Raw genomic sequence first — 25,807 nt, 5'->3', positions numbered from 1 at the left:
TGTTTTAAACAATCAAAATTATAAAACTGTGCAGTTCACGAAATGAAAAAAGTAGTATCCTATGACTATAATATAAATGAGTCATTGCTGGAATTGGCCAACTCATACAAATACCTGGGCTAACAGTTACTAGAGATATGAAATGGAATGATCACATAGGCTCAGTCATGGTTAAAGTAGGTGGTAGACTTCAGTTTGTTGGTAGAATACTGGGGAAGGGCAATCAATCTATGAAGGAAATTGCTTGCAAGTCTCTTGGGTGAGCAATTCTAGAATATTGCTCAAGTGTGTAGGACCCTTACAGGTAGAGGATATTCAATGTGTACAGAGAAAAGCAGCACAAATGGTCACAGATTTGTTTCATGTGTGGGAGAGTGTCACAGAGATACTGAGGGAACTGACCTGGAAGACTCTTGAAGACAGGCAACATTCAAACAATCATTCTTCCTGCACTCCATACATGAATGTAACAGGAAGAAACCCTAATAAATGGTACAATGGGATGTACCCTCTGCTGTGTACCTCATGGTGGTTTGCAGAGTATAGATGTAGATGTAGCCATGCATTCGATGCACAAACATCTATGTTCCTAGTTGTTTAGTTACTGGTTTTTGCTGTTCATCAATTTTGTGAGGTCGTTGTAGTCTATGCAGCTTACCAGTCTTGGTTGTGAAACCTTTAAAATCACATTACAAGCAAGCTGTTCATCATGTGTTTAATAATAATAAATATGAATGAACTGTGTTGTGTTACATTATTGTTAACTATCTGAGTCATGTACTAATTATCAGAAGAGGATTGGGCTGATAATGTTATATGGTACTTATTAGGCATAGTAATGAGGTTAGTAATGCTTCACACTGAAAAATGCTTCTTGATGGTTCCTCACCTGCTCTCTTAGAATGCTGTTATAGAACAACAGAGAACTCTGTTGGTGCAAAGTTTGTAGGTGTCGTCATTGCTCTTACACATGGTTCTGCAACTGCTGAAATATGAGATACACCTAATGTGATAGAATAATAACTGATGCACAGATCGTTGCTTGTTTGGTTGATTTGAGGGAGGGGACCATACAGCAGTGCCATTGGTCCCATCGGATTAGGAAAGGGTGGAGAAAGAAGTTGCCCATGCTCTTGCAAAGGAACCATCCCAGCATTTGCCTGAAGCGATTTAGGGAAATCATGGAAAACCTGAATCAGGATGGATGGACGCGGGTTTGAACCGTCATCCTCCCGAACGCGAGTCCAGTGTGCTAACCACTGTGCCACCTCACTTTGTGCATAGATCATTGTGTGAATTGGATACAAATTGTGAGGAAATACAAATAACCATCATAGTTGGTTATGAAAAATTTGTTTACTTCCATTAACTAGTATTTGAGCTCTTTTCATGCTCGTCTTTAGATGATGCAGAAGTTACATATTCGTAGTTGTTACATGTTCATGGTTTGCACACATTGTGAAGGTTGGGAGGGCTACAGAGTGGTACAGCAACTGACGTCATAGTAAAACTGAACTGGAGCAGAAACGGTTTGCGAGCATGTTAACACAGCAAACATAAGATTTACTTAACTTGTATTGCTCCAAGCAAATGAAGACTCATTACAGATGTTGCAGCAAGAAATGAAGTCCAGCTCTCAGTGTCAACAAGGGGAAGGCTCTCTGAACTAAGCATGAACAAAGGTGTCAGAGCCATGGCAAGGTGCCACAGACATAACATCACATAGCAAAGAGGCTTCAAGTGGGAGTGGAGTGAGTGGCTGCCACTGGCTATCCTATATCACAGTGACAGAGGACGATCATGGTACAGAACCACAAGAGGCATAGCTCAGCAGGCACTCTCCACTGGGTCTGCCAGATACTGCATGACCACTATTGACATGTGAGGGGAATCTTGCAATTCCGTTGCCAACTTTGATGGTCATGGTGTGGTATTGATATGTGACACCACAGTTGTATTGTGATTATGCATACAGGAGCTTGCTTGTTGTGGCAAAAAGTCAGTATTGATGATAATATCCACCTCTCACCTTCCATGTCCATTGCCTGTCAGCCACAGAATTAACCTCTGTTCAATACAAACGCTGAGTGTCATCAGAAGTCAGCCACCATCCAGCATTCCAGTACTCTCCATCACACCACAAATGTGACTATGTAACAGCTGAATGCATTATCTGAAGATCACTCTGAAAAGGGTTGTAAAGTAATAACAGAAATAAACAAATCTTTCATAGGTGACTGGTCAGTGTTATCTGTATTTATATTAAATTAATACGTACTCACAGTGTTCCATAATGTCCACAATGAAGAAGTTTAATTCATGAGTGAAGTTCTATACCTGGTTTCCCAGTGACCCAAAATGATATGAAGGAGTGAGTAGTGTTATTGGTTACGCAGTAGAATTATAGAGGCTGTACATTTCATTGATACTTTATTAAAATTTCATTTATGTTGTATAATTATTTTCATACTTTCTGGAAGTAGTATATCTACAAAGAGTTTCATTTAATGTATAATTCTTGAGAGTTATTGAGACACATTTCTGATAGCATCATTAAATGCCTTTGCAACATAACTGACATTGTGTGTGTTTATACCACACATATTTGCTCTCCCACTCCGCATAAGATAAACGTGCCATTTATCCTTCAGGTAGTCAACTTGCTGGGCTGCAATAAAGCAAAATATTTTACCTTCATCTGTTAAGAACAATATTATTTTTATTAGTAACAGATACGCACTCAGAAGAGAAGAAGAAGAAGAAGAAGAAGAAAATGCATGATGAAGGAATTATCGAAATGGGATCGAAATCGATAGATGTGATGTACATGTACAGACAAACAAATTATCACACTTTCAGAAAAAAGTTGATTATTTATTCAAGAGAGAGCTTCACAAATTAAGCAGGTCATTAATGTATTGTTCCACCTCCGACCCTTATGCAAGCAGTTATTCAGTTTGGCACTGATTGATAGGGTTCTCGGGATATCATACCAAATTCTGTCCAGTTCATGCATTGCATCATAAAATCCTGAGCTGATTTGAGGGCCCTATCCATTATGCTCCAAATGTTCTCAATTGGGGAGTGATACCATGACCTTGCTGGACAAGTTCGGATTTGGCAACCACAAAGACAAGCAGCAGAAACTCACGCTGCGTGCGGGCAGGCATTATATTGCATGATTTGCCATGAAGAACAGGGTGCAGACTACCATCAATGTACCACTGTGCTGTAAAGTTGCAGATGACAACCAAAGGGGTCTTGCTATGAAATGAAATGGTACCACAGACTATCATTCCTAATTGTCAGGCCATATGTTTGGTGACAGTCAGATCGGTATATCACTGCTGTCTGGACCATGTCCAGACACATCTTCACTGATCATTTGGCTTCAGTTTGAAGTGGGACATATCACTGAAGACAAATCTACCCCATTCAATAATGTTTGAGCACAAATGTGCCCAACACTACTGCAAATGGGCTTGTTGGTATACAGAGATGTTACATAGATGATAATGTTGAACCTGGTGTCTTGAGTGCCTCTCTGACAATTGCTCGGTCCTCTTGTTGTGTCATCTCTCTTGTCTGAACACTTGATTTTTGATGCTCTGTTTAGCTACGGTTCACCCACTCCTGCCAACACAATCAAACAGTGGTATCATCCCTATTCAAATGTTGAACAGTTTGCAGGTTACTCCATTTAGGTTTTTTGAGCCCACCATATTTCCTCTTTCAAATGCTGATATGCATATATTATTCACATGCCTGTGTGCAAGGTGTAGTTACTGTCCAACTGAGTGAATGGAATGAAATTCCTGAAGGCCTTATGCCCTGGTCTGAAAATGTCCACTGCTTGCTATCCTTGCCAGCTGCACAGTGAAACTGCACTGCAGCATCATACATTCATCCAATGGCTGTCACAGATTACAATTTTCCATTTTGAGTTGACACATGTATGAATATCAATTTGTGACCAATTTGCATAACCCCTTCATGGTGCATGCTGTTAGTGTGTGCAATGCCACACTCAGTACCAACATATAAAGTATAAAACTTAAGCCATACAGACTGTTGAATCCATATGGACAGATACTTTAAAGAATGGACTGAAGATGTTTTGATGTTCACTTTTAACTGACTTATGCTTCAGCAGTTATGTGTCCATTAGTTACACCATATGTTCACTAACACATAATGGTGTGGAATTTGTGATTATGGCAAAGAGAGTTTTCTAAATTAGCACTTAATGTACTGACTGCTGTCTGACATAAAAGATTCTGCAGAAGTTACAGCAGATTTGGTATATGACATGGTTGTTTACATAGGTGACTCCACTTCCGATGGGATGTTATAATGCCTTTGACAGAAAATGAACACTAATAATGAGACAAACACAGTCAAAGAGATAAAAAATAGTAGGAAAGTAGTAGAAAAGTAATTATGATGATATGCATGCTGAAACTAGTGAAATCAGCCATATCAGCTATTGAAATCTAATTACTACTTCATTTTGCAAAGTGAAATAATGTTATAATTTTATGTCATTGCTATCAGTTTAGGGAATATGCAGGTGTATATAATGCTCACTCTTTTCTGAGTGACAATGTAGTGCACTAAAAAAGTGTACTTCATCACAGAGTCTTTAGGAACTTACACTTACTTCATTCCAGTTCATAAGACAATAGCTACTACAAATCAACAATTGTTCATCTATGTGCTACCAATTTGCTGTGGGGAAAGAGAAGAGTAGAGCAAACTGGACAGATGTTGGCAGTTTGAACATCTAATATACTGCTCCTGCCTTATTTATATATCTATGAAGCACTAATCTTCACAAAAGGAATCATGTTAAAAGTAGAAATTATACTTAAACATAGCTATGATTTTCACATTTATGATTCTAGGCAGAAGCATAAGGTACATCTCCATGTAGTAAGTATAAGCATTTGTGAAGAAGGAGTAATTCATAATGGCACTATGCTGTGTAACCACATGCCATCCTATTTCAAACAGATACCAATGTTACATATGTTTAAAGTGAAACTGAAATAGTAATTGCTTGACTACTGTTTCTGCTCTGTTTCTGATTTTTTGGAATACCATACAAATTTGTATAATGGATCACACATTCTTAAGCACACTTATTGTGTACAATCATTTTATTTGTATTTATAAATATGTTACCAATATGCAACATTTACTGAAATATCATTTCAGATTCAGAGTAAATATAAATTGCATTTACAATCTGAAACCTGGCTTGCACTGTATCACATGTGCAGACTATGCACCCAACTATGGATTATGGGACCAATAAAGAATACAAGCACAAATACCAATATAAATGACGAGCATAGGAAAGGAGATGCAACAGAGTCAATGCCGGTTCACATTGGTTTGTAGAGGAGATTTGAATCCTTTAATCCTGCTATGTTACAAGTCTATGCTGTGAAGCAAGTCCTCAGAACAGAAATCAAAGATAGTTTACTATATCGGCTGTTTGAATACAGGGATTGTGAAAATAGCTGCTAAAATGTACTTCATTGTGGAATCATATTAATAAAAACTGTATAATTTATTCTAAAATGTACATTCAGCATATTCTATTCTTTTGTTTATTTTGTAATTACTTACTATATTGTGCTACCAACATTTGCCATTTGACTTCTGTTATACGATGAAGGCCTCCTCTAGATGCTTCTGTACATTACAGTCATTGGCAAATGTATCCATGACCTTCTTGTAGGCTTCCTGGTGACATTCACCCACCTCCCATTCGGTCATCACCTTAGTCCTTTCTTATCACTTGGAGTTTAGTGAAGATTGTCTTTGGCCAACCTACCACTCATTTATCTGGTGGCAACATGTTTCACTAACTACCATTTAATTTTCATTATAGTCATAAATACATATTTCCCCTCAGTCTGTTCTCAGATCCATTTGTTTGCTTTCTTGTACCTCTGACTCATTCCCACCACCCATATCTCTAAATTAATGACTCTATTTTAATTTGAACACCATATTGCTTCCCCCAGTAAAATATGATAATACACACTAATTGTAAACTTTTCTTTTCAGACATATCAGAAACTTAGTTACTGAAACCTATTTATTTTATCAAAAGCACTCTAGGCTAATTTTACCCTGGTGTTTATTTATTTTCCCACTCAACCAGATGCTGTTTTCAATTTTCTTTGTAACACCATAGTTCTAATGCTCTACTGATTTATTTTGCCTTTTGTTTTATTTAATGTTACATCATTGAGCTTCTGTAAATGTGTTTGATTGAATTGATAACACAAAATTGTATACTCCTTTCTTTGTAAAAACTTTTATGTCTTTTACAGTGTAGGAAGTGTAATCTTTGTAATATGTACAGTATGAGCAAATTATATGTTTTGTCTTTGTCACATAATCTCTTTGGTTATCTTTAAAATTAAATAATTTTTTGTAGAAATGTCAATATGAGCAAATGTTTTGTTTTATTTAATATGTTTGGTTGCTGTTATGTAAACTGCTATCTTCACTTAGGGTTCTTAGTTATTTTGTATGTAAAAGATGGTGTGGTTCCCCTCCAGAATGGAACTTAGTAGCACGCGCATAATGTGGTTGGCCTAGGTAGAAATGGTGGAATTGAGAGTCAGTTGGGGATGAGCTACCAAACTGTCAACAGCTCATGTAAAAGTTGTATATTGTGCTGGTGCCGAGAGAGGCTTTCTGTGCCATTTTACAATGCCTCAGATGGATGGATAAAGAGCTGGAACTATTCTGGAACTGATATCTATCATTGCCACCAAGAAATGACAGAGTCCAGCAATTCTATCCGTAAATCCACCTACCAACATGCAATCGCCACCACATTTCGCAATCACTGAAAAGGAACCAAGGAATAGTAGAAATGTATGGTGAAGGATCAGCATTGGATGTTTTAGTGTGTGCAAATATAAGGTAACTTATACTCGAACCCTTATATCTACCTCGATTTTTTTTATCGCTAGTCACACAACCACTTAGGGTCCTTCCCATGTCAAAAATGCTTACCGAGTGTCCATATTGTGAAAATAGGAAAGCCAGTGTTTTACTAATTAATGCCACTTGAACATAGTAAAAAGAAAGTTAAAGTTAATGTGGCAAGAGAGTGAGCTAAAGTACATGATGCTTGCTGAACATAATTTTTGTATTAAAACTGCTTATTAATATGTTGTTGCCAACTTCAAAATTAAAAGTTCTTAAAACTGAGGCTTATAAAGTTTTGCTTAGTAAATGATCACATTGCTGTGTGTTGTAAATCGCAAAAGGTGAGTCAGTATCTCACAAATATGTCAATTTTGTGTCTCACTGTAGTAAAAGTTGAAAACTGCAATTGTGGAAAGTTATATACTCATGCTTGCTAATCACTTGTTTCTCTTATGTATTGAAAGTGTATATTAATAGTGTAATAGGATCCACAGTGTATCCTTTATGTTCATGATAAATAACAATTAATAGAAAGACCACTATCTATGAAAATGGTAACTTCTTTATTCAAAAGACAGTGAGAAGTAATTTGTTAGTGAACTCCATTTAATTTTCATTCTAAGTAGAAAGGTGTTAGTAGTGAGAGACTAAATCTATGCGCAGTTACTAAATTTGCTGTGAACCATATCCATATTTCATGTCAGATAGGAATTTGTTTGAAATGTAATACTAAACTTATGTCCAATTTACGATTCTACAGTGAATATTAAGAGTAAAGGTATTGAGACCATTCAGTTTGACTAAGTCCTCAAGATAATAGTGTGTTTTGCTATCTGTTATATTTATGCAAATAGTTTGTTCTGATCTGTTAGCTCCAACCTTAACGTGAACATACTGTATTCATGTGCCAAGGTTCATTGCACTCGAGTGTGGCAGAGTATAGGTTGTATTTGTCCGTTAAAGTTACTCATACCTATTTTCTTGAACAAAAATGTCAATCATTCTCATGATTAATTAGGCTGGCAACCATTTTCTTTATTTTTTGAACATTGTAGATAGAAAAGATATTGTTTGTTGCTGTTTAAATATTTACGTGATTCTGACTTTCACTTCTGATAAGCCACCTCCATTAGATATATCACGGTCAACACAACTAAATTCCTTTCAGAGGGTAATACTGCTCTGCTTCTTTATACTGTAATTGCTTTAATAAAAATAATTTCATTATACGAACTGCATCCAACTTAGAGGTTATGGTATAGTAGTAGCAGACAGTGTTATATCCTGCATACGGAAACTGATCAACTGGTACTATGAATTCATTGCTAATCAGTACTATTTTCTTTTCAGTGTAATTGCTGTATATTTTTTTATTTTATTTATTTATTTATTTATTTATTGTTCCATGGGACCACATTTAGGAGAAGTCTCCATGGTCATGGAACGAGTCAATACATGAAATTATAACACGATTGTAGAAACAGATAAAATGAAATATAAGAAACATATTCAGGCGACAAGTCGTTAGTTTAAATAAAGAAAATCAAGAATGTAACACTGGAATTTGCTTAATTTTTTAGCTCTTCCAGGAGCTCCTCGACAGAATAGAAGGAGTGAGCCATGAGGAAACTCTTCAGTTTAGACTTAAAAGTGTTTGGGCTACTGCTAAGATTTTTGAGTTCTTGTGGTAGCTTATTGAAAATGGATGCAGCAGAATACTGCACTCCTTTCTGCACAAGAGTCAAGGAAGTGCATTCCACATGCAGATTTGATTTCTGCCTAGTATTAACTGAGTGAAAGCTGCTAACTCTTGGGAATAAGCTAATATTGCTAACAACAAACGACATTAAAGAAAATACATACTGTGAGGGCAATGTCAAAATTCCCAGACTACTGAATAGGGGTCGACAAGAGGTTTTCGAACTTACACCATACATAGCTTGAACAGCCTGTTTTTGAGCCAAAAATACCCTTTTTGAATCAGAAGAATTACCCCAAAAAATAATACCATATGACATAAGCGTATGAAAATATGCGAATTATACTACTTTTCGTGTTGAAATGTCACTTATTTCAGATACTGTGTTATTTCAATTATACTCAGGATTACTTTCAAACTTACTCTGCAAACTTCTTCCAGTAGCTATTGAAGTTTATCTACTTTAGAGGTGAATAGTTTAATCACTGTAGTTGATCTATTCTTCATGAGAGAGTGGCAAGTGTATTGTGTGGTGTAAACATACCACATTTGATAAAGCAATGTGTTCCACAGTGTCTGTCTAGCTGACAAATCATAATTGTCACAGTAAAAGTGCTTGCTATTAGTCAGTTTGTTTAGAAAAGTACAGTGTTATTGTTTGTGGATGTATGCTAGCCTTCACAGATGCTGTGCATCTCCAAGGTGGACAATGACAGCAGTTTTGGTATGCATTCCAGTACTTTCTGGATGGGTAGTTATTCTTTGCATGAGGTACTGGTTCAGAGAAGCAGAATGTGCCATCATGAAAATAGGCAAGTCACAACAGTTTGAGTGTGGTCTCAGCTCTCTGAGACTGCAGACGTGTGTGCAAGTTGCATTTATGTGTGTGTGTGTGTGTGTGTGTGTGTGTGTGTGAGTGAGTGTGTGTGTGTGCATGTGTGTATGTGTGTCTACTGCTGACAAAGGCCTTCATGGCCAAAAGCTTTAATTGTGTGAATCTTTTTGTTGTGCCTATCGCGGTCAGCATCTCCGCTATATGGTAAGTAGCAACTTTCCTTCTCTGGTATTGTCACAACAATTTTTCTTACATCAGGTGGATGACATGCTTACATGCCATTGTAGGATGCTAAAATCACATTGCCTCTCTGCATGTGACTGATTGTCTAATGCATCTTTTTAAGCAGTTGCAGTCAGAGCTCTTCTGAACAAAGGTGGAAGAACAACTCAAAAATTTGGAGTCTCTTTTTCATATTTTAACTGAGAAAGAGCTCAAGTGTAATTTGCAGAAATGCTCATTTTTCAATACTGAAACAGAATGTTATGCTGATAGACTTACTGTTGACATATGTAGACATTAGTATGAGAACTGTTGTTCAGATTATGATAACTCTGCTGTTTAAACATACGAGAATGATTGTGAGTTTAGAAAAGTTCAGGAAACTCTTACTTATATATACTTCTTGGGTACCACCACCATGTGTGATGAAATGTAGTTAATTGTACATATGTATCATTTTAATTATTATATTTCTTATTCAAATGATATATCATTTGCATTTTAATTACGGTTTGTGTGACTTTCCGGTACATTTTATCACACGTCAGAATTCCTCTCAAATAATTTTTATGCTATGAGTTGTACAACTGTATTCATTATGAAACCCGCTAATAGGAAGACAGGGGGTCGGAAAATGATTTTACAGTCATGATATAACTGTGAATTCAGTGTGTAATGATCATACATACATACATAGTACATACATTCCATCAAACGTGGTGATTTCGGACACCAGGGCAAATTCAGACAGTATGGCTTATTTGCTCTTTGCCACTGCATAGAAACAAAGAGTTACTTATTTGAACGTCCTTGTGCCAGTTATTTTAAGCACAAGATTGCATTTATCGCTTTCCACAAATTTTATTTTGCGTCAATTGTTTCCCTACGTGAATAACTCATGAACAGTCTCAGTGTTAAAAATCCATGCATTATCGTAAAGTGGAAACTTTCTATTGTTGCACCGAGTGGGAAGTTACTGTAACCGTAATTGTTGACGTGCTCAGTAGCTAACAACATTGAGACAATTTCTGTACAAGTTTTTCGAATTTCTCAGGCAAGGTTATAAAATAACAATGGTTTTTGTAAAACTGTATACTGTGTGGGGTGATTTCGGACAATGCCAAGAACGTATAAGAGCAGGAGAGGTGTTACAGTACAGAGTAATTATGACACGGAACCTTTAGATAAAGCTGTTTGTGATATTCAGAGTGGTAAATTATCATACAGAAAAGAGTGTGGTTTGTATGGTATACCTAAATCAACCCTACAAAATAAAGTGCAGGAAGTACATCCAAAAAAATGGGAGGACAGTGAGTGCTAAATAAAGAAGAAGAAGAAATGTTGAAGCAAGGTATCTTGAGGACTGCACATTGGGGATTTCCCTTCACTAAATTGGATATTAGATATTTAGTTAAAGGCTACCTTGATAAATCTGGCTGAAAAGAGAAGAAATTTCATAATAATTTGCCAGGAGAAGAATGGGTGCATTTATTTCTCAAACGACAGTCAGAAGATCTTTCCGTTCGCTTAAGTGAAAATATTAAATGAGCTTGTGCAGAAGTGAACAAAGAGACTGTGATGATGTTTTTCTCCAATATCAAGGCAAAGCTGGAAAATTTCCCACCTAGCAATATGATCAACTATGAGGAGACCAACATGTCAGATGATCCAGGCAAGCAGCAGATAATTACGAAACGAAGGAGTAAGCATGCTGAAAAAGTGATGGACTCATCAAAATCTAGTGTCTCAATAAGGATGGCAGCTAGTGCTGATGGTAAACTGCTTCCTCCGTACGTCCTTTACAAATCAGAGCATTTGTGGGACACGTGGCAAGAAGGTGGACCACAAGGAACCCATTTCAATGGGAACAAAAGTGGATGGTTTGACCTGCCAGTATTTGAAGACTGGTTCCTTACAATCGCTTTGCCCTACTTGAAGAGAAGTTGCAGCATTAGAAAATTGTAGTGAAATGCAGGAAGATCTGCAGCAGATAGGCACTTGGTGCAGAGAGTGGCAACTGACCCTTAACATAGACAAATGTAATGTATTGTGAATACATAGAAAGAAGGATCCTTTATTGTATGATTATATGATAGTGGAACAAACACTGGTAGCAGTTACTTCTGTAAAATATCTGGGAGTATGCGTGCGGAACGATTTGAAGTGGAATGATCATATAAAATTAATTGTTGGTAAGGCGGGTACGAGGTTCAGATTCATTGGGAGAGTACTTAGAAAATGTAGTCCATCAACAAAGGAGGTGGCTTACAAAACACTCGTTCAAACTATACTTGAGTATTGCTCATCAGGGTGGGATCCGTACCAGATCGGGTTGACGGAGGAGATAGACAAGATCCAAAGAAGAGCGGTGCGTTTTGTCACAGGGTTATTTGGTAACCGTGATAGCGTTACGGAGATGTTTAACAAACTCAAATGGCAGACTCTGCAAGAGAGGCGCTCTGCATCGCGGTGTAGCTTGCTGTCCAGGTTTCGAGAGGGTGCGTTTCTGGATGAGGTATCAAATATATTGCTTCCCCCTACTTATACCTCCCGAGGAGATCACGAATGTAAAATCAGAGAGATTAGAGCACGCACGGAGGCTTTCAGACAGTCGTTCTTCCCCCGAACCATACGCGACTGGAACAGGAAAGGGAGGTAATGACAGTGGCACGTAAAGTGCCCTCCGCCACACACCGTTGGGTGGTTTGTGGAGTATAAATGTAGATGTAGATGTAGATGTAGAATATTTAGGTCATGCCACTGATGTCTGCAGCACTCATCCCTCAGCTAAGCATCTAGAGGCCATACAGTGATTACCTTTTCCTGCAAAGCAGCAACTCCAACTACAATATCGGCGACATCATTCTCCACCACACCCAGCTCACTGCTGACAGCTATGCAAGAGATGCACTTTTAAACCTTCCACCAGCACACCACTGAGTGAGCAACACTTTTCCATTTCTCACAGTTTCTGATGAGGGGTTGCCATGCATGTGCCACAAGCGGATGCTAAAATTATGTGGCCTTACTGTGTGCATCTATGATTGGCCTTCACATCTTTTTAAGCAGCTACACTCAGAGCTTTGCCCTGAGATTCATTGTATTGATAATCTTATCAACATTAGTATGAAAGACAGCATTGAGAGCAATGCATCAATGTGCCATGTCACTAGTAAACTTTACTATTTGTCAGTGACTCCTATAAGTGCTATAAGTGTACTGACATTCAAAATCATTACTACTATGAAGAAAAGTTGTATTGTCAGCAATTAGCATGTATAGGACTTAATAAATGATGGGAGGTCATTATAAGAAGCAAAAAGTGGCCCTGTACAGATCCCTGTGGAATACCTACCTTGTTCTGTACTGGGCGTGTCTCTGCCAACACACAAAACCTGCTTATGATTCTTTCAATACTAATTTACAGTCAAGAGATTCGCTTAGATCACAAAATGTGTCTTGAGGAAAACCTTTATCCTGGAATACTCGAAGCAGGTATTTGGCTACAGAGTCAATAACATCAACAGTTGACGAGTTTTTTCTAAAACCATATTGCGACCCACTAATTATTCATAGATTTTCAAATTATACCGACAACTGTTGATAAATTACACATTACAGTACTTTCTAAAAAAAACTAGGACAATGGAAATTGGTCTGTAGCTTGAAGGTGAGTCTATATCTACTTTTTTATATTTTGGAACTACCCTCCAACATTAGGAAAATATCCTTCGGATATACATTTTTTTATACAGTACCTTAAAAGATACAACACACTCTATTACTTTCTATAGTATGCTGTAAGATATGTCATTTATATTTACATTGTCTGATAATTTCAGCTGCTTTACTATTTCTAGGACAAAACCAGGTGAGAAATCAGAGAAGCTAAACATTAACTGATCAGCCAGAACATTATGACCACCAACCTACTATCTACATAAACCAATCCAGGTTATAGCAGCATCATCTAACAAGGAATGACTACTAGTCAGATACATGCATGGTGCATGTAGTATAAGGGGACATTCTGTCCATGTGTAGAATGGGAAAGGCATGCAATCTGTCTGAGTTTGACCAAGGGCAGATTGTGGTGGCCAGAGGCTTGGCATGAGCATTTCAGAAACTGCATGACTTGTCGGGTATTCAAGAAGTGCTGTGATGAGTGTCTTCAACATGTGGTGAGACCAAGGTAAAACCACGTCCAAACTTCATGGAATTTGACAGCCACCCCTAATTACAGATATCAGATGTCATAGGCAGGGCAGACTGGTAAAACAGGACAGGTAGTAAACTGTGGTGGAACTAACATCAGACTTTAATGCTGGGCAGAGTACAAGTGTGTCTGAATACATGGTGCACCAAGCACTCCTAATGAAGGGCCTTCACAGCAGACAACCCACGCACGTGCCAACATTAACATCATGACATCGGCAACTACAAGTGAAATGGGCACGTGACCATTGGTACTGGATGTTGGCGCAGTGGCAGAGTGTTGCATGGTCTGATGATTCCTGATACCTTCTTCATCATGTGATGGGCTGATGTGAATCTGTGGTCCTCTGGAGGAACAGCTCCTTGTCACCTGTACTGCAGGATGGAGACAAGCTGGCTGTGACTCCATTATGCTGTGGGGAACATTCATGTGAGCATCCATGGGTCCAGTGGAGCTTATGCAAGGCACCATGATGGCCAAGGAGTGTTGAACACTGGTTGCAGACCATATATACCTCTTCATGCAGTGGCAGTGGCAATTTTCAACAAGATAATGTACCATGTCACAAGGCCAGGAGTGTGATGGAGTAGTTAAGGAACACAGTGGTGAGCTCAAATCGATGTGCCACACTGTAGATGTTTAAGGTTGCTAAGCAACTGTAGAGAGGTTACATTACCTAAATAAGACTGTTTCAGGAGCTTAAGTGGAGCATTGCAGGATGTTAGCATTAAGTCTTTGAGGATTGGAAGAATATTAAGGGAAAATATGACCTGATACAGTACTATTTATTAATTTCCTAAAAGCATTTGACTCAGTAACACATCTACCCTTATTATCAAAAGTACAATCTTCTGGGGTATCAAGCAAAACCTGTGACTGGAAAGAGGATTTCTTGATATGGAAATTGTCTTGGATGCAGAGCCATCGACAGATGTAGAAGTAACTTTGGGTGTTCCCCAGGAAAGTGTATTAGGATCCTTACTGTTCACACTGTATATTAACAACTTTGTGGACAATTTTAATAGTAATCTCAGACTTTTTGCAGATGATGCAGTTGTCTGTAATGAATTACTGTTTGAAAGAAGCTGCATAAATATTCAGTCAGATCTTGGTAATGTTTCAAAGTAGAGCAAGATTGACAAGTTGCTTTAAATGTTCAGAAATGTAAAACTGTGCACTTCACAAAATGAAAAAAAACATAGTATCCTTTGATTATAGTACCAATGAGTCGCAGTTGGAATTGGTCAAGTCATACAAATATCTGGGTGTAACACTTCATATGGATATGAAATGGAATGATCACATAGACTCAGTAATGGGTAAAGCAGGTTACAGACTTAAGTCTACTAGTAGAATACTGTGACTTATTCTAGAGTACTGCTCAAGTCCATACAGGACTAATGGTGGATATTGAACATATGCAGAGAAGGGGCAGCATGAATGGTCACAGGTTCATTTGTTCTGTGGAAGAGTGTCACAGGGATGCTGAAGAAATTGAACTGGCAGACTCTAGGCGATATACACTCCTGGAAATTGAAATAAGAACACCGTGAATTCATTGTCCCAGGAAGAGGAAACTTTATTGACACATTCCTGGGGTCAGATACATCACATGATCACACTGACAGAACCACAGGCACATAGACACAGGCAACAGAGCATTCACAATGTCGGCACTAGTACAGTGTATATCCACCTTTCGCAGCAATGCAGGCTGATATTCTCCCATGGAGACGATCGTAGAGATGCTGGATGTAGTCCTGTGGAACGGCTTGCCATGCCATTTCCACCTGGCGCCTCAGTTGGACCAGCGTTCGTGCTGGACGTGCAGACCGCGTGAGACGACGCTTCATCCAGTCCCAAACATGCTCAATGGGGGACAGATCCGGAGATCTTGCTGGCCAGGGTAGTTGACTTACACCTTCTAGAGCACGTTGGGTGGCACGGGATACATGCGGACGGGCATTGTCCTGTTGGAACAGCAAGTTCCCTTGCCGGTCTAGGAATGGTAGAACGATGGGTTCGATGACGGTTTGGATTTACCGTGCACTATTCAGTGTCCCCTCGACGATCACCAGTGGTGTACGGCCAGTGTAGGAGATCGCTCCCCACACCATGATGCCGGGTGTTGGCCCTGTGTGCCTCAGTCGTATGCAGTCCTGATTGTGTCGCTCACCTGCACTGCGCCAAACACGCATACGACCATCATTGGCACCAAGGCAGAAGCGACTCTCATCGCTGAAGACGACACGTCTCCATTCGTCCCTCCATTCACGCCTGTCGCGACACCACTGGAGGCGGGCTGCACGATGTTGGGGCGTGAGCGGAAGACGGCCTAACGGTGTGCGGGACCGTAGCCCAGCTTCATGGAGACGGTTGCGAATGGTCCTCGCCGATACCCCAGGAGCAACAGTGTCCCTAATTTGCTGGGAAGTGGCGGTGCGGTCCCCTACGGCACTGCGTAGGATCCTACGGTCTTGGCGTGCATCCGTGCGTCGCTGCGGTCCGGTCCCAGGTCGACGGGCACGTGCACCTTCCGCCGACCACTGGCGACAACATCGATGTACTGTGGAGACCTCACGCCCCACGTGTTGAGCAATTCGGCGGTACGTCCACCCGGCCTCCCGCATGCCCACTATACGCCCTCGCTCAAAGTCCGTCAACTGCACATACGGTTCACGTCCACGCTGTCGCGGCATGCTACCAGTGTTAAAAGACTGCGATGGAGCTCCGTATGCCACGGCAAACTGGCTGACACTGACGGCGGCGGTGCACAAATGCTGCGCAGCTAGCGCCATTCGACGGCCAACACCGCGGTTCCTGGTGAGTCCGCTGTGCCGTGCGTGTGATCATTGCTTGTACAGCCCTCTCGCAGTGTCCGGAGCAAGTATGGTGGGTCTGACACACCGGTGTCAATGTGTTCTTTTTTCCATTTCCAGGAGTGTATGTAAACCTACTTGCAACATTTCGAAAACTGGTTTTAAATGATAACATTTGGAATGTACTACAACTTCCTACATATCACTCCTATAGAGATCATGAAAACAAGATTAGGTTGATTACAGCACATATGGAGGAATTTAAACAATCATTCTTCCCATGTTCCATATGAGAATGGTACTGGTAAAGTGGTACGCACCCTATGTAATGCACTTCACAGTGGTTTGCAGAGTACAGAGGCAAATGTACTCATAGATGTAGATATTTAGAGCCACAGCAGCATAATGTTCTTGCAATAAGCAAAAATCAACTTGGGTCACGTTCAATGGAACACAGAGGAGTACACTTAAGAGACAGCAGATGGGAAATCTCAGTAATCTGGTAGTGATTCTAAGTAAAATAGTAACAATTTATCTCACGGTATAGGGATAGAGAGATAAGTGCTGTATAATATTAAACAGGATACTGTACCTTTATATAAAAATCATGTAATGAATAGGATAGGTGTACCAAAGCAAGGAGGACCTACACCTAAAGGGGGATGAAAAAGATTATACATATAATCTGATAAGCCTCCTTGTTTCACAACTTTGGAGAAAACCTCCACACTAGCAGTATTCTACTTCTGTAGAAACTTTCAATTACACCTTGACCTCCTTTCTCAAAAGGCCATCTTGTAGCCACCAGCAAATTTTCACAGAAATAAAGATAGAGGGGAGAGAGATAGAGAGAGATCATTGAAAGCTTCTATAGAATAGAAATGGAATACTGTTCGTTTTGAATCTACTCCAAAGTTGTGTAATAGAGGGGCTTACCTGATTTCTAGCAGGTGAATTTCTATATTGATTTACTAAATGAATAATAGTGATGAAAGCTGTTGAACTTTGTGCACTGTCCATAATGTAGGTAATAAGGATTAAAGAAGTGTAGTAAACAAGGCAACAAAAGATTGCTAGTTGTTCCAAAGTTGTAACACATCTTGATTGGCAGCAGCAATGAAATCAACACAATCATATGTATACTACTAACTGCACCTACACAGTATCCTCAATATGTTGCAAGCTGTAATGATTGTAGTCCTATCAGAACCATCACTCAGTTACTAAAACGTTTAATACCATCTAAATTTTAGACAGACTTAGTTGAATTTCTTATGTAAATTACATAGTTTTAATCTGTGAATGTTCATATTGATTTCTGATTGTCAAAGACAATATTTCTCACAATACAGGACGCCCCACTCAAACCTCCCTGATTTCAAGGACCCAGGAGAGAAAAACCACAGTAGATACACCAATGAAAAATGCGCCACATTGTAGAGCATCTCAAAGAATTTATATTCCCATGTCAGAAGTGAAAAGTATTGTCGGCAGAGTGCAGCATTGTCGCAAACTAAATGTCTGGTGCGGGGTAATGCATGACAGGATTGTTGGACCATTCTTCTTTTTGCGGAACAAACAGTGAATGGGTCAGTGTATCCGGACATGTTGAAGCAATTTATGTACCATCAGATACAAGACTTGCAACCTAACATCATTTTTCAACAAGATGGAGCTCCACTGCATTGGTCAATAGTGGCTCGCAGGTCGCTGGATAGGAAATTTCCCAATCGCTGGATTGGATGTGGAGGACCCATTGCCTGGCCACCATGTTCACCTGACATTACGACACTTGATTTCTTCAAGTGGGGATTTCTGAAGAATTGCATGTATGCAACCAAAATGGACGATATTCCTACATTGTGACATCATACCACTAATGCGATAGTCTGCGCCTGGTAGCTGAGTGGTCAGCACAATGGAATGTCGTACCTAACGGCCCAATTTCAATTCCTGGCTGGGTTGGAGATTTTCTCCGCTCAGGGACTGTGTGTTGTGTTGTCTTTACCATCATCATTTTCTCCCTATCAACACACAAGTTGCTGAAGTGGCGTCAACTCGAAAAACTTGCATCAGGCGAACAGTCTACCCGACGGGAGGCCCTAGCCAAATGGCATTTCCATTTGCTAATGCAATTGCAACACTAACAGAGGAAATGTTGCAAGAACTTGGCAAGTAATTGAACATAGACTCGATATTCTTTGTGCTACAAATGGTTTACATGTAGAGGTGTATCGATGATAAATAAATAAATTCTCTGAGATGCTCTATAGAGTGGTGCATTTTTCACTGTCGTATCTACTGTGGGTTTTTTTCCTGGGTCTTTCAAATCCAGGAGGTTGGAATGGGACACCCTGTATACTTATATTGTTTATATATTGATGTATTCTCAGGTATTGATCTTACATCATGGAAATTAGTAGTCATAATTTTAAAAGTAAGTGATCTGAAAAGAAGTCTGCATTAGGTACAATAATTTCTATTGTTAGTGTTATATACGAACAAAATATCTGTCTCCATTTATAATTTAATTGATTTTACTATTGATAATGTAATCTATTTTATAAAAAAAAGGAAGTTTCAATTTTTCACATTTTCAAAATCTGTAACCTTTGTTACTTACCATTAGACCTGTAAATCTTCATTTTAACAATAAATCAATAAATAAAAAATTAAAACTGATAAACAATTTCAGTAACAAAAGCTATCCTAACAGTAACTTAGTTTACTACCTGTTCTCAAAACTTCTGGAATGTATGGTTATAACATATATAAATACAATTTTTTTGTGCCGAGCATGTTAGAGTTTTGTATCACACTTCATGAGATTAGTCCAGGCTACTCTCAGATTGCCATCAGACAGTTTTCAATTATGTTATTTGAAAGGCATCAAAATACATATTTTCTACAGTGTGTATTTGAAAAACTGTATGTAGTAATTATGGAAGCATGTGTTTTCAAATGTGAAGGGGCAAATGAACACTAATTGTGAACTGAAATCATTAATTCTTCAGCCAAAGTTAATGGTAACACCCAGGACCTCTTTGCATAGAACATTACACAGCAGCTGCAGAGATCTAGACACTGAGGCCATATTGAAAAGATAAGTAGAGTTTCTCAACTTAATGTAATTCAATCTACGTTAAACCTAGGAAATCATTGTTAGAACATGAGAGAAATTACATAGCAGTGTTATTACAATGAAGTAATTCAACATTTTAATTGTGGAACATATAATGTGGGGTCATTACAAAGTGTCAGTCATATTCAGAACAGTGTTCCATGTAGTTGTGAGTGCATTATATCAGAGCTAAAGGGATTCAAACATGGGAAAACTGTCGGTGCTCATATGGAGGGTGCTTCTATAACCAAGGGGGCCCAAGTGTATGGAGTTTCAAGACATACTGCATTGAAGATTTTTACTGTATAGAGGAAAAGTGGAAAAATGCCATTTGCTAAGTCACAGTGCAGACAAAAGTGTGTGTTGAGTGGTCATGACAGATATTCACTGAAGAAACTTGTGATGACTTTTGGAATGATTTAGAAACTTATTGAGATAACTTACAGAATTGGTAGATGTGTCAATTTGCAAGAAACAACCTCAAGTCTGTTGATTTACATAATGCATCAGTACCCCATTCTGCCACCAGGAACACCAGCATAGTGCACATTTAATATGGATACTCTCACTGTTTTGGAATGAGCTTATTGTGCGTTTTGGTTTCGTGAAACAGACTCTGCAACAATGGTTTGGCTTAAATTTCACATCATGTATGCTAAAGAACCTCAAAGCAGGCCTATAATTTATTCTTGGCACAAGAACTTTATTGAGACGAGTTGTTCACTGTGGCAGGATAAATCACCAGGATTATTACATCAAACAGGTTAGGGAGAGTTTTTCCTGTAGTCCGCAAAAATCAATGCAATGTACATCTTGTGAGACTGGCATTCCACAAAAGACTGTTTGGCAAGTAGTGCATTAGATTTTTGCACTTGAAACAATGCAGATTCACAATAGCACAGCCCATTAGTGATTCTCATGGGGAATTCTGAGCAGAAATGTTGTGTTGGATAAAGGACAATAAGACATTCCTGAACAAAATAGTCTTCAGCAGTGATTCAACATTTCATATCAGTGGGATGGTAAACACCCTCAGTTACAAAATATTGGACAGTGAAAATCCATATGCAACCCTGACACACATTTGTAAGATCCCCAAAGTTAATGTGTTTTGTGCCCTTAGTAAATTGAAAGTATATGGCCCTTTCATCTTCACACATAAAACTGTCCTACTATTTGAAAACTTCTTAATTCCATAGATCAGTGAAGGCGACTAAGATGGGATGGTTTACTACCAGCAAGACAGTGCACCACCTCATTTCATCATGGAAGTTTGAGGCTTCTTTGATAATCACTTCTCAGGTCAGCGGGTTGGCCATGAAGGGCCAATCGCATGTATACCTCGCCCCCCAGACTTGACACGACTGGACTGCATTCTCTGAGGTTTCATAAAAGACTGTGTGTATGTTCCTACCATAACAACCAATTTAGCCGACCTGAAAAATTGAATCTATGCTGCCATCACACAAGATGCAACTGATTTTCTGCAATGAGTGTGGGAAGAAATTGATTACTGGTGGGATGTTAGCCACATTGGGACAAAGCAAGCCGGGATACTTTTACTACCCCTCCCTTTTTGTCATCTGCATCCTTAAAATTCATTTTTTCACTTCTGACTGATTACCATTAACATATAAGAATATAATCTGCATTTTCATAAAAGAGAAAGGTAGGACCTCAGTTTTAAAGAATATAACACCAGTTCTAATTTTGTGCTTAGTTTTATGCATGTAATTGATTTTCTAATTTATTTTGACTATGCCTAGTTAGTATCTTTTGTTATAGTGTGAAATCAGTAATTGTTTCACAAATTAAATTCTATTGTTCATGTATAAACAAATAGAAATTCTGTACTAATTATAAATATTTGGAAGACGAATTACTAATAATCATAAAGTATCTTTACGGTATATTCATAATTTTTACTTATAGACCATCTGACAGCAACTGAATAAAACACAATTTTAGTGCCATATGTGTTTCGCATTTATTTTCTGCAAGGCATCATCAGTGGCAGGTTGCGTGGACAATTTCTTACATATTACGCTCCTGTTGCATTTTTGGTGTTGTTCTTCTTCTTATGAACGCCAATTTGTGGTTTTTTTTTCCCACATTCCACAGCACTATGAACTGAACACTTGTTTTAATGCAATGCATTCAGTTCATAGTGCTGTGGAATGTGGGGAAAAAAACTGCAAATTGGCGTTCATAAGAAGAAGAACAACACCAAAAATGTAACAGGAGCGTAATTGCATTAAAACAAGCGTTCAGTTCATAGTGCTGTGGAATGTGGGGGAAAAAACCCAAAAATTGGCATTCATAAGAAGAAGAACACCACCAAAAATGCAACAGGAGTGTAATATGTAAGAAATTGTCCACGCAACCTGCCACTGATGATGCCTTGCAGAAAATAAGGGCGAAACGCATATGGCACTAAAATTATGTTTTATTCAGTTGCTGTCATATGGTCCATAAGTAAAAATTATCAATATACCGTAATATTACATGCAACTGAGGACTATAAAAGTTGAAAATCTTAAAGTTTCTATTTGGGTCTATTCGAAAACATGTTAGCAAAGCCAGCCCTTCATTAATTCTAAAGTAATTAACAGTTTTGTCAGAAGTATTGTTTATGTATCTATATATGTTAATTATATCAATATAATGGAAGGAAACATTCCACGTGGGAAAAATTATATATAAAAACAAAGATGAGGTGACTTACCGAACAAAAGCTCTGGCAGGTCGATAGACACACAAACAAACACAAACACACACACACAAAATTCAAGCTTGCGCAACAAACTGTTGCCTCATCAGGAAAGAGGGAAGGAGAGGGGAAGACGAAAGGAAGTGGGTTTTAAGGGAGAGGGTAAGGAGTCATTCCAATCCCGGGAGCGGAAAGACTTACCTTAGGGGGAAAAAAGGACAGGTATACACTCGCACACACGCACATATCCATCCACACATACAGACACAAGCAGACATATTTAAAGACAAAGAGTTTGGGCAGAGATGTCAGTCGAGGCAGAAGTGTAGAGGCAAAGAAGTTGTTGAAAGACAGGTGAGGTATGAGTGGCGGCAACTTGAAATTAGCGGAGATTGAGGCCTGGCGGATGACGAGAAGAGAGGATATACTGAAGGGCAAGTTCCCATCTCCGGAGTTCGGATAGGTTGGTGTTGGTGGGAAGTATCCAGATAACCCGGACGGTGTAACACTGTGCCAAAATGTGCTGGCTGTGCACCAAGGCATGTTTAGCCACAGGGTGATCCTCATTACCAACAAACATTGTCTGCCTGTGTCCATTCATGCGAATGGACAGTTTGTTGCTGGTCATTCCCACATAGAATGCATCACAGTGTAGGCAGGTCAGTTGGTAAATCACGTGGGTGCTTTCATACGTGGCTCTGCCTCTGATCGTGTACACCTTCCGGGTTACAGGACTGGAGTAGGTGGTGGTGGGAGGGTGCATGGGACAGGTTTTGCATCGGGGGCGGTTACAAGGATAGGAGCCAGAGGGTAGGGAAGGTGGTTTGGGGATTTCATAGGGATGAACTAACAGGTTACGAAGGTTAGGTGGATGGCGGAAAGACACTCTTGGTGGAGTGGGGAGGATTTAATGAAGGATGGATCTCATTTCAGGGCAGGATTTGAGGAAGTCGTATCCCTGCTGGAGAGCCACATTCAGAGTTTGGTCCAGTCCCGGAAAGTATCCTGTCACAAGTGGGACACTTTTGTGGTTCTTCTGTGGGGGATTCTGGGTTTGAGGGGACGAGGAAGTGGCTCTGGTTATTTGTTTCTGTACCAGGTCGGGAGGGTAGTTACGGGATGCGAAAGCTGTTTTCAGGTTGTTGGTGTAATGATTCAGGGATTCCATACTGGAGCAGATTCGTTTGCCACGAAGACCTAGGCTGTAGGGAAGGGACCGTTTGATGTGGAATGGGTGGCAGCTGTCATAATGGAGGTACTGTTGCTTGTTGGTGGGTTTGATGTGGACAGACGTGTGAAGTTGGCCTTTGGACAGGTGGAGGTCAACGTCAAGGAAAGTGGCATGGGATTTGGAGTAGGACCATGTGAAACTGATGGAACCAAAGGAGTTGAGGTTGGAGAGGAAATTCTGGAGTTCTTCTTCACTGTGAGTCCAGATCATGAAGATGTCATCAATAAATCTGTACCAAACTTTGGGTTGGCAGACTTGGGTAACCAAGAAGGCTTCCTCTAAGCGACCCATGAATAGGTTGGCGTACGAGGGGGCCATCCTGGTGCCCATGGCTGTTCCCTTTAATTGTTGGTATGTCTGGCCCTCAAAAGTGAAGAAGTTGTGGGTCAGGATGAAGCTGGCTAAGGTGATGAGGAAAGAGGTTTTAGGTAGGGTGGCAGGTGATCGGCGTGAAAGGAAATGCTCCATCGCAGCGAGGCCCTGGACGTGCGGAATATTTGTGTATAAGGACGTGGCATCAATGGTTACAAGGATGGTTTCCGGGGGTAACAGATTGGGTAAGGATTCCAGGCGTTCAAGGAAGTGGTTGGTGTCCTTGATGAAGGATGGGAGACTGCATGTAATGAGTTGAAGGTGTTGATCTATGTAGGCCGAGATACGTTCTGTGGGGGCTTGGTAACCAGCTACAATGGGGCGGCCGGGATGATTGGGTTTGTGGATTTTAGGAAGAAGGTAGAAGGTAGGGGTGCGGGGTGTCGGTGGGGTCAGGAGGTTGATGGAGTCAGGTGAAAGGTTTTGCAGGGGGCCTAAGGTTCTGAGGATTCCTTGAAGCTCCGCCTGGACATCAGGAATGGGGTTACCTTGGCAAACTTTGTATGTGGTGTTGTCTGAAAGCTGACGCAGTCCCTCATCCACATACTCCCGACGATCAAGTACCACGGTCGTGGAACCCTTGTCCGCCGGAAGAATGACGATGGATCGGTCAGCCTTCAGATCACGGATAGCCTGGGCTTCAGCAGTGGTGATGTTGGGTGTAGGATTAAGGTTTTTTAAGAAGGATTGAGATGCAAGGCTGTAAGTCAGAAATTCCTGGAAGGTTTGGAGAGGGTGATTTTGAGGAAGAGGAGGTGGGTCCCGCTGTGACGGAGGATGGAACTGTTCCAGGCAGGGTTCAATTTGGATGGTGTCTTGAGGAGTTGGATCATTAGGAGTAGGATTAGGATCATTTTTCTTCGTGGCAAAGTGATACTTCCAGCAGAGAGTACGAGTGTAGGACAGTAAATCTTTGACGAGGCTGTTTGGTTGAATAAATTTACTGATTTACTGTCCTACACTCATACTCTCTGCTGGAAGTATCACTTTGCCACGAAGAAAAATGATCCTAATCCTACTCCTAATGATCCGACTCCTCAAGACACCATCCAAATTGAACCCTGCCTGGAACAGTTCCGTCCTCCGTCACAGCGGGACCCACCTCCTCTTCCTCAAAATCACCCACTCCAAACCTTCCAGGAATTTCTGACTTCCAGCCTTGCATCTCAATCCTTCTTAAAAAAACCTTAATCCTACACCCAACATCACCACTGCTGAAGCCCAGGCTATCCGTGATCTGAAGGCTGACCGATCCATCGTCATTCTTCCGGCGGACAAGGGTTCCACGACCGTGGTACTTGATCGTCGGGAGTATGTGGCTGAGGGACTGCGTCAGCTTTCAGACAACACCACATACAAAGTTTGCCAAGGTAACCCCATTCCCGATGTCTAGGCGGAGCTTCAACGAATCCTCAGTACCTTAGGCCCCCTGCAAAACCTTTCACCTGACTCCATCAACCTCCTGACCCCACCAACACCCCGTACCCCTACCTTCTACCTTCTTCCTAAAATCCACAAACCCAATCATCCCGGCCGCCCCATTGTAGCTGGTTACCAAGCCCCCACAGAACGTATCTCTCCCTACGTAGATCAACACCTTCAACCCATTACATGCAGTCTCCCAT

At 40.0% G+C, this 25,807-nt stretch overlaps 1 protein-coding gene across 1 annotated transcript in view; it reads right to left on the bottom strand.

Moving 5' to 3' along the window:
• Positions 1-2,481: 2,481 nt before the first annotated feature.
• The window catches only part of LOC126473592 (aspartate aminotransferase, cytoplasmic-like), a 91,058-nt gene continuing 67,732 nt past the window's right edge, over positions 2,482-25,807 (bottom strand). The window contains exon 8 of the mRNA XM_050100739.1: positions 2,482-2,668. Coding sequence (XP_049956696.1) covers positions 2,526-2,668 — 143 coding nt within the window. The 3' untranslated portion in view covers positions 2,482-2,525. The remainder of the gene's footprint in view (positions 2,669-25,807) is intronic.

The sequence above is a fragment of the Schistocerca serialis genome, chromosome 4 (genome assembly GCF_023864345.2).
Source record: "Schistocerca serialis cubense isolate TAMUIC-IGC-003099 chromosome 4, iqSchSeri2.2, whole genome shotgun sequence".
Lineage (NCBI taxonomy): Eukaryota > Metazoa > Arthropoda > Insecta > Orthoptera > Acrididae > Schistocerca > Schistocerca serialis.
This window is presented reverse-complemented; position numbering and strand designations above follow the sequence as displayed.